Source organism: Herpailurus yagouaroundi, unplaced genomic scaffold, assembly GCF_014898765.1.
Source record: "Herpailurus yagouaroundi ecotype Mexico unplaced genomic scaffold, PumYag 140, whole genome shotgun sequence".
Lineage (NCBI taxonomy): Eukaryota > Metazoa > Chordata > Mammalia > Carnivora > Felidae > Herpailurus > Herpailurus yagouaroundi.
The window spans coordinates 70,297,113-70,307,173 of NW_024412395.1; the positions used below are offsets into that span (position 1 = coordinate 70,297,113).

A 10,061-nucleotide genomic window follows, 5' to 3' on the forward strand; every position below is an offset into this window, starting at 1 on the left:
CCACCCAGGCGCCCCTTATTGGTTTTGTTTAATACAGGATACGTATTGTAGTAAAGTACTCAGCATAATCTGTTGTCCTTAAGTAGCACTCCTTTCTACAGGGAAAGTTTGACATTAAAAAACCTAGAGATTTTAGGGGCGCCTGAGTGGCTCAGTTAGTTGAGCATCTGACTCTTGATTTCAGCTCAGGTCATGATCCAGGGTCATGGCGTGGAGCCCCAGGTCAGGCCACCCCACACTGAGTGTGGAGCCTGCTTAAGATTCTCTCTCTCCTTCTGTCCCTCTACCCCACTTGCATGTTCTCTCTCTCAAATAAAATTAAAAAAACAAAACAACATAAAGATCTTGAACTTTCTTTCTGTAATTCCTAGAATAATGAAGTGGACACAGAGGAAAAAGGTTGCTAGCTTGGGGAGGCCTTAGGGTAACTCAGTGGAGCCTCTAGGGAAGGCACCTCTTCAACCCTGTAGGTTAGTAAGCAAGGCTTGGGAATATTTCTCCTGTCAAGGCTAGATGAATAACTTGTCCACCTGGAATACAACCCTTTGTGTAAATCCACTTTCAGCTAAAATAAAAATGAATTATGTTTATTCTTTCCTTTTTCATCAGAAACCCCAAACCTAATTTCTGGGACACTTGGAAAAATAACTGCTTTTTCCTGAATGTATTGTATGCCTGTCCCTGCTAGGCATTTGAAATTCATGATCACAAACCTTCCTGTCTCTCATTATATGGAGGCTTTATGATTTCTGTGTATAGCCAAGGAGACACCCGTGAAGTCTCAGGAGCTTGCTCAAGTTGCCGCATTGCTATCTAGTGGCAGAGCCAGGGCTCCTAATCTAGGTCTGACTCCTAAACTGCAAAGCAGAACTACCTTCCTGGGTGCTCATGAACCTTGGCTATAAAAACACTGTTAGAATTATACCTTTTCTCCTGCTAGTCTGGTATGAAAAGCCAAGCGTGTATAGCAACTGAAGTCTTTGAAGAAAGGGGAAAGGGTGGCAGTTACCATTTTCTGTTTCAAGGAAGCTTATCCAAACAATTAAGTTTTGAGTAGAAAATTTAACAACATAAATTACAAAATGTATTTAAATATAAGATGTTACCATTTGTCAAACTAAATGCTTAGCATGAGGAAAGGCACTGTCTTTGGAAGGAGGTTAAACCGAGTAAATCAAGAAAAATTAGCTTGATTTACATATACTGTACCTATGACAGTGTGTTTAAGACAGCTTGACAACTAAAGGAGGTGAAAAACCAACAGCCAAAGTCCCTGGCACTCATATCTTTCCCTCATTTTTAAAAAATATTAATTAGGGGCACCTGGGTGGCTCAGTCGGTTAGGTGTCCGACTTTGGCTCAGGTCATGATCTCACAGTTCGTGGGTTCGAGCCCTGCATCGGGCTCTGGGCTGACAGCTCAGGGCCTGGAGCCTGCCTTGGATTCTGTGTCTCCCCCTCTCTCTACCCCTCCCCTGCTCACACTGTGTCTCTCTCTCAAAATAAAGATTAAAAAAAAATTTTTTTTAAAATATTAATTAAAATAGATTTCACTTGATAGCCTTTCTTTTTCATTAAGAACATAACATGTTCTCAGAACAAACCCTGTCATTACCTTCAGTGTCGTAAGTAGTGTCTTGGAAGAGAGGAAGGATATGGTGGTTACTGTTCCAATCTCATCTGTAAGTTTTCTTCGTTCACTGACATTGCTGGAAACTAGGGAGAGAGATGGGAGGTGACAGCATTCTTGATCCTGTGTGGGCTGGGAGTGCCAAGCAATCAGAGATAACTGCATGAAAGAAATGCAGTTTGTTAATAGAGTCCAGAAAGTCAGAGAATTGGGGTTTTGAAGAAGAAAGACTTAGAGGAAACATCTGCTAGCAGTTCCAGGGGGGTGGGGGTGAGAGAGGGAGGCAGGGGGAGGGAAGAGGGTCAGAACATCCACCTACGCTGTTACTAAGCTATTGAGAGAAAGCTGGTCTAATTTGATGTAGACTCTTCCCCTCTGGATCAGAAAAACAGAAGCATTACAATCTGCTATTCATATAGAAAGTGTGAGTAGAAAAAAAAAAAGGAAAATGCACGTGTGAGGCTGAGAACATCTGTTGGAACAAGTCATTTTAAAGACAGCTAAGCAGTGGCTTTAAAGCTTGCCGGTATTTGGTGGGAAAGTTGAGGAGGAATGGGGGTGGAGACCAATGGGATGAGAGTAATTAGGTCACGAACAGCATCCCACCCTGTGTCTTTTATTTTCTCAGTGCTCAGAATCAGAGTCTCACCAGTAAGGGAACACTGTGATTAATGGCAGCAGCCAAGAATATGACATGAAGATAAATTGCTCATAGCGTGGTACAGCTGGTTCTTGGGAAAAAAAGCTTGAGAGCCATATAACAAAAGTCCTGCACCAAACATAATATGAAAGACACCAGTTTCTTGGGAATGTTCTCACTTTTATTTCTAAGCCACATATTTTGGGTACCTGAAACCTAGATCATGTAGTGATAGCGCCTCAGTCCTGTATTTTTCCGTAAAGAACTATCAAAGACTGTGGGAGAAAATCAGAATGACTAACGTCTTCATTACAGAGACAGACCACTCATTACTTGGATATTGTTATTTATTGCTTATTGCATGTTTTTACGTCTCTTTATTAATGAAGGAGCAGTGTCCATTTCCCAAAAACTTGCGCATACATGTAGAGTTTGAAGTTACCCCTTCCAGCTTTTCCAAATTCTCATGGTTGAATAATCCTGACAGTGATGCCACTGTATGTTTGTATAGCAATGTGGGCTTTTCCAAGAGTCACTGTTTGCATTACTTCATGGAATCCCCACAAATCTCCACTGGGCAGATAAAGCAGATGGTTTAAATCTCCATTGAACAATAATGAAGTTAACTTTCCTACCTGGGATCACACATCCAGTTCTTAACATAAGAAGACTAGATCACTCTTTCTTCTGTGAGTTCCTTTAAAAATACCGGAATATAGGCGATTCTGGCCTGGGCACACCCCACCCAGGGCTTGTTGAGAAGCTGGAATTTTCTAGTGTGGTTATCCAACCTGACTCTTGCCCCAAGTTCACAACTCCGTGAACCTGCCTTGCAAACTTACCTGCACAGAGGTCTCCAGAGGGTAAGATGTAGCCTGTCCCCTACTGAATTCATCAACCTTCTGCTCCCTCCTAAGCCGCCTCCTTGGTGCTGAATTCATTACTTTAGAGAATGTTACCACCAAACTCCTGGTTGCCAAAGCCATATCTTAGGAATTCGTGTGTTTCTCTGTTGTAAGGCCACTATTCTCTGTCTTGGTCACAGCCTCCTAACCAGTCTCCCTACCACCATCCTTGCCCCCCCAGTACATTGCCCCCATCACATTCAGATTGGACTTTCAGAAATACAGGTCGGGTTCATTTTCTCCCTGAGAGCTATGTTTCTCCCTGAGCTATGTTAAATATTCTCCAGCCTCTCAAGTGTGTCCTCCTGTTCTTTTTGCCTCCAGGCTTTTATATAAGCTGCTCTCTTTCCCTAGAGCCTTCTCTTCTTTCAAGTCTCAGCCTAGATGTCATGCCTTCTGGGAAGCCTTCCCTGACGGCGTCTGTGCTCGGGATGTCTTCGTCCTTGCCTTCTCTAGACTGTTTGCTAGAAGGGCAGGAGGCATGGAGTCCAGGCATCGAGTACCAAGTCTAGAACCTATTATGCAAACAAGAGATTTTGTATGAATGAACAAACATTTCCAGATTTCCACTGTTCTTTCCACTAGAACAGTTCCCTTCCAGTATGGTCAATATTGTCCTGCTGGTTTTAGTGTTAAAAACCCAAGATGTCTAGTATGTAAGTAATCTCTGAGCTGCCTGTGCTATATCATAGAAATGCAGTAAGTCACTTAACAGCGTGTTCTCTATTTTACTGTGGTTAAATCCGGTAGCTTTTAATTTTTTTTTTTTCAACGTTTATTTATTTTTGGGACAGAGAGAGACAGAGCATGAACGGGGGAGGGGCAGAGAGAGAGGGAGACACAGAATCGGAAACAGGCGCCAGGCTCTGAGCCATCAGCCCAGAGCCTGACGCGGGGCTCGAACTCACGGACCGCGAGATCGTGACCTGGCTGAAGTCGGACGCTTAACCGACTGCACCACCCAGGCGCCCCATAATCCGGTAGCTTTTAAAAGGGAACTTAATAAATATCAGTAGCAGACATTTGTTGGGTAATATCTGTGTGCCAAACATTGTGCTAAGTGTTCTTTATCAATTTTTGCTTCTTTAAAATGGTTCTAGGGGCACCTGGGTGGCTCGGTCGGTTAAGCATCTGACTTCAGCTCAGGTCAGGATCTCACAGTCCGTGAGTTCGAGCCCCGCGTCGGGCTCTGTGCTGACAGCTCAGAGCCTGGAATTTGTTTCAGATTCTGTGTCTCCCTCTCTCTCTGCCCCTCCCCTGTTCATGCTCTGTCTCTCTGCCTCAAAAATAAATAAATGTTAAAAAAAAAAAATGGTTCTAAAGTTAGCAGAGTAGACAGAGTAGACAGAAACATGAAATGGTCTGTTCAGTATCACAGCAAATAAGTAGTACAATTGGATTTGGAACTCAGTATAAATCAGAGGGTTAAACCCGTTCAGCTTATGAAAATCCAAGAGATGTGCCTCTGTTTATTGTTAGGAGTTTCATAAGTATATAAGTCTAGGACTTTCTTGTTTGAGCATAGGCTTTGAAGCCAATGTCCGTAGCTGTAAAATGAGAGAAACCCAGGGTTGTTTGTGGTGGGGATTAAATGAGATAATATATGTCAAATGATAGTTGGGAATTGGTGGTACATGGTAGTCACCTGGAAAATGATAGCTTCTCTTTTCCAAGTCTTCTACTACCTTACCTTGTTGAACTTCAGAACTTAACGGAGAGATCGCTAAAAAGAGAAAGTTAGATTTTTAGGTCTAAATAAGTTCTTAGAGAAAAACTGAATGGCTAAAAAAGTGTACTTTTGATTTAGACTTAGATTATATACACTTGCATAAAGTTCATTCTGGCTCCGTTAATGATTATATTCCATACATTCTTCTGAGCCAAGTGTCTTTGGTCTTGTAGGGGCCTAGACAGGAAGCTTTTTTCAATACTAAAAAAATTCTACGGTGCCTGGGTGGCTCGTCGGTTAAGCGTCCTACTCTTGATTTTGGCTCAAGTCATGGTCTCACAGTTGTGAGATTGAGCCCCACATTGGGCTCCACGCAGAGTGTGGAGCCTGCTTGGCATTCCCTCTCTGTCTCTGTCTCTCTCTCTGTCTCTCTACCTGGGCCCCTGCCCTGCTCACATTCTCTCCCTTTCTCTCAAAATAAATAAATAACTATTAAAAAATAAAAATGTTGATTATATGTTTACCCACCATAAAGCTACATGAGATTATCTCAAGATGTCAAATTTATTTGCTTCTGACTCCGTTTCATTTCATGTCTTTGAATTTTAAAATAGTAAATTACTGCTTACGAAAAGAAGTTTGGTAGATGAAATCTTTGAAAACATGAGTTCTGCAGTGGAAAAATAAGACCTTGTTGGGGAAAAACTTTTGAATCCGTATCTCTATTTCAAATAAGATAAAATATTTTGTTATTATCACATCTCTTTCTGCTGTTATTATAAGAACTTTGGTTTTTAATGATTTACCCTTTGTTACACAAATATATAGTTCATGAAACAAGGGGAGAAATGTTTTGGAGGTCAATGACCATTTCTGTGAACAGTCCTTTAGTAGTTTTTAGTAAGGTTACTAAAACCATGCTGTCATGATATTTGTAGATAACAATTTCATGTGGAGCAATAAATTACCAAAAAACCCACAAAATAACTGAGAAACGTAGTAGATTGACACTTTTATATATACATAAAGTGGACAGTGGTAATAATGTAAGTTGGTATATTGTCCAGGAGTAGAGTGCCCGAGGTAGGCTCTGTTTTATATAAGAATTAAGTATGCATTGATACACTTATTTAGCAGTGATTACATGCTGAAGGCAGTACCTCATTTGCTCCTCACAACAACCCTAACAGATAGTTGCTCTTATCTTTATTTTTCATATGAGGAAACTAACCTTCTGAAAGGTTAAATTACTCATCCAGTGTTAAGTGGTAGAATTGGAACTTGAGTGCAGGTGTTGAGAATTCAAATCCCCATTGCCTCTTATATGAAATGCTGAAGGAGAAATCACAAGTCAACATGGGAGAATTCTGAAATTCCGGTCGGGATTATTGGGTAGCACTTCGAAGGAAATTTACATTGGTTCTTTACAACATTACATATAACAAAATAAAATCCTGATGGACTAGAGAGTTAAATTTAAAAAACAAAGCAAACAAGATAAAGCTTTAGAAAAACTGGAGGGTAGAGTTGAGTATTTATCAAATCTGTAAAGCAGAGTGCCTTTCTGAAGTTTATAGTGATAGAAGAATTTACAAAATAAATGTATACACAACTACAGTAGATAAAATGTAATAAAAATTTTTGAATATTGATACCAAAATGCAAACTGGCAAAAATTAAGAAGCCAACACCGCCCAGTGCTGGCAAAGAAAACTTATGGTAAGATTAACCAGTGAAGGCCCTTGGGTAGAGGATGTAAAAGAAAAATGTTCATAAAAATGTCCATCCCTTTGCTGTAATTGTACTTCTGCAATCTATTGTATCGGAAAATCTAAGCTATGGAAAATGCTATTTCCATGAAAATATTTTTGTGGTGGTTTTCAAACCAAAAATAAGAAAAAGAAAAGAATGTCCAGTATGAAGATAGTGAATATTACCAGTTGAACCACTAGATGAAATGCTGTGTGAAATGTATAAACATATAAATCTTTTTCTCTTTTTCATTTGTATTTTTACTGATGTTACAGCTGTAGAAATAAACTTCGTACCATAAAAGTCTGAAGTGAAGTATTATACATTAAAATTTTAATCATGATTACTTGAACTGTAGGATTAAAGCTGTTTACTTGGCCCTGTCTTCCCAGTTCTGATATTTTATTTACAAACTCCAACTAAAAAGGACTTATGCTTTGGCCCATAGGATGGATTTCCAGATTTCCAGGATTCTGTGCAGACACTCTTCCAGCAGGCTAAAGCTAAGAGTGAAGAACTTGCTGCTCTTAGTTCACAGGTAACATAAACCACCAGTTAACATTTCTTAATAATGTCTGTCGATGAACAACAAATGGCTGCTTCGGCTAGCTTCGGTTTTAAGCATCCAGGGATTGGATTTCTTTCTGGTGGTTTTTTTAAATGTCATCTGATCCACAGCTGTATCAACAAGATAGCAACAACAATGTAGTTTGATTTGGTTATGAGCAGAATTTGATAGAGTGATATTTATTCTTTGTAGTTTTGTAGGAAGAAAGACAGATTCTCTACCTAAGAAAACTCAATTTGGTACCAGGAAAACAGCCATGTTGACTATGGCTGTGTGTAATACAACTCTGAGATAAACTAGAACTCGTTCTCAACACAACATCAATTGCCATGGTAGCTATTGTTAAATCATTTCAATTCGTGTATGGTAAAAAAAATCCTTAATGTGTAGCTTCAGGTGCTTTTGCTATTGAGTTATTTTATTGTTGTATGTGAAAATTAACATTTAATTTAAATCTAATTTAACATTTCTAAAAGGTGTTAAAAGGTCTAATTTAACCTTTTAGAAAACACCGGAAGTTTTATTCCTGTTGATCTTCTGCCTAGTGACTGCTTTGGGTCAAATTCAGTAGTGCCAAGTCTTGTTTTTGTCTTGTTCAGAGGATGAAAACTCCATTTCCTCCTTAGAAATCTTACTGAAGTTTTATCAATTAATAAGCTCGAGTGAATCGACATTACTGTTCCTTTTGATCTGGTTTATGTGCATTCAGAAAAATAGCATAAGCTTTTATCCCAGTCTCTGAATTAATATTTTTCACCTGTTGATTTTTACTACTGTGAATCAGGATTTTTCGTAACTAATTTTATATAGGAGCTTCCTTGTGCTACTGTTTTATATGGAATGGTAGTGATTCCTGTCTGCATTTTGATTATTACCTGCTTAGCAAACTACATAAATACAGTGCTTTCAGTGTCACATGTAAGTAACTTAAAGCAATACATAAAGAAGAAACTTACAAAACACACACAGAGATAATTTGTATGTCAGCCAACTTAATTGTGATTTTAAAGCATGTCTTTTTACGATTGGTTGGGAAATACTGCAGTCTCATTCCACGAGCAAGGTGAAGATTCTTGTTGGCACTCATGTTTTTCCTGCATAATTTGCATTGTTTGATTTTGGTGGGAGATGTATTTGTCTTGTTCTTCTAGACAGCCATTTTACACCTTTTCTCCCCCAAACATACTGTCATCATATCAGAGCATGTGTAGTGCCAGATCCTAAAATAAAAAATGCCAAGATGTCACCCTGTGTGTTAGAAGCAGATTATAGCAGATGTTGCTGTTGCTGTGAGGTTCCTTTTTAAAAAAAATATTTTAAAGGACTCAGTACTTTGGGAAACAAAGCTAAGGTTATTTTGCCTTTGAGCTGAAGTGGAATTCTCTTTCAAGGATGAGCAGGAAGGTTTTTTTCTTTTGCACAAAATCCAACATTTTATGTTTTAACATGATGATATAGACATCTAAGCATATTTATGGAATGTGTATACCACATGAAGTGCGAACTAATTTAATGAATACTAAATATATTTGCTGGAGTCTGAAATTGGCATCTTTAAACCATTAAAACCATGTAGAATGTTTTAGTTACTGATTTTATTTTTGCTTTACTTACTAGCAGCCTGAAAAGGTGATGGCAAAGCAGATCGAGTTCCTTTGCGCCCCAGCTGGCTGTGAGAGACTGCAGCATGCTGAGAGAAGACTGTCCGCGGGGCTGTACAGGCAGACGTCAGAAGAGCACAGCCCTAACGGCCTGGCTGCTGACAGCTCTGACGGACAAGGTACCTCTCGAGAGTGGCCTATGCTTCTAGCGCAGTTGTTAGGTGCACGTCAGAGAGAAACAAAAGTTTGCCTACTTTTAAATCTTAATATTTTAGAGAGATTATTTTATACATTCTGTGTAAAAATTAATTGGTAAATTGTCTCTTTTTTAAAAAGAAGGAATTCTTCCTGCAAATGTAACTCGTAATTATTTTGGGGTTTTTTTTGTTTGTATGTTTGGTTTTTACCTTATTATCCCTAAACAGTAGCCGACACATGGATTTGCCATGTATTTTGTAAAGGGTGAGTGGGAATGGGAAATGTAAACATTACAGATCATTTCCCCCCAAGAAACTGATTCCATGGGAGACGTTTGTCATTTTTTAAAAGACCACAACTTCATACTTTTTTAGACTTCAAAAACAGATTTATCTATGAAATTTATAACATTTGGTTTCTTTTTTTTTTCAACGTTTTTTTATTTTTATTTTTGGGACAGAGAGAGACAGAGCATGAACGGGCGAGGGGCAGAGAGAGAGGGAGACACAGAATCAGAAACAGGCTCCAGGCTCTGAGCCATCAGCCCAGAGCCCGACGCGGGGCTCGAACTCACGGACCGCGAGATCGTGACCTGGCTGAAGTCGGACGCTTAACCGACTGCGCCACCCAGGCGCCCCCTATAACATTTGGTTTCTAAGGGAATATGGTTAACTGCTTCTAAAGTACTGTGACGAGAGTTGAGATTTGTAGAGATAGTATACAAATGGAGAGACTTGAAGAAATTTTGTATTCTCTCAGGCTTTAGATTGGCCTACAGTCCCTATGAAAATATTTTGTGTGGTATGTTGGAGATTGTTCTCTTAGACACTTAGGTTTAGAAAGCTATGATTCATGAGTATTTTTATCATTTTAAAAATTATTTTCATTTTTTTGTATTCACACATGAAGAAAATCTCAAGTCATTGTCATTTACTCATAGTATTTCCTGGGTGCTGCCAGGCATCCTTCTGGGCACTGAAGATGCATCGGTGAAGTTAAGTCCCTGCTGGCTTGGAGCTTATGCTGCAGTGGAGGAAGATAATAACTAGTTTCAAATAGTGATATGTGTCTGAAGAAAAACAATAATTTTTGTAGGACC

At 39.2% G+C, this 10,061-nt stretch overlaps 1 protein-coding gene across 2 annotated transcripts in view; it reads left to right on the plus strand.

The window, feature by feature from the left end:
• Window positions 1-10,061, plus strand: part of NAB1 (NGFI-A binding protein 1) — a 43,796-nt gene that overhangs the window by 28,050 nt on the left and 5,685 nt on the right. The window contains exons 5-6 of one of the 2 annotated variants that reach the window (XM_040475673.1): window positions 7,044-7,133; window positions 8,781-8,943. In XM_040475673.1, coding sequence (XP_040331607.1) covers window positions 7,044-7,133; window positions 8,781-8,943 — 253 coding nt within the window. The remainder of the gene's footprint in view (window positions 1-7,043; window positions 7,134-8,780; window positions 8,944-10,061) is intronic. The other variant, XM_040475674.1, reaches the window with a different exon arrangement.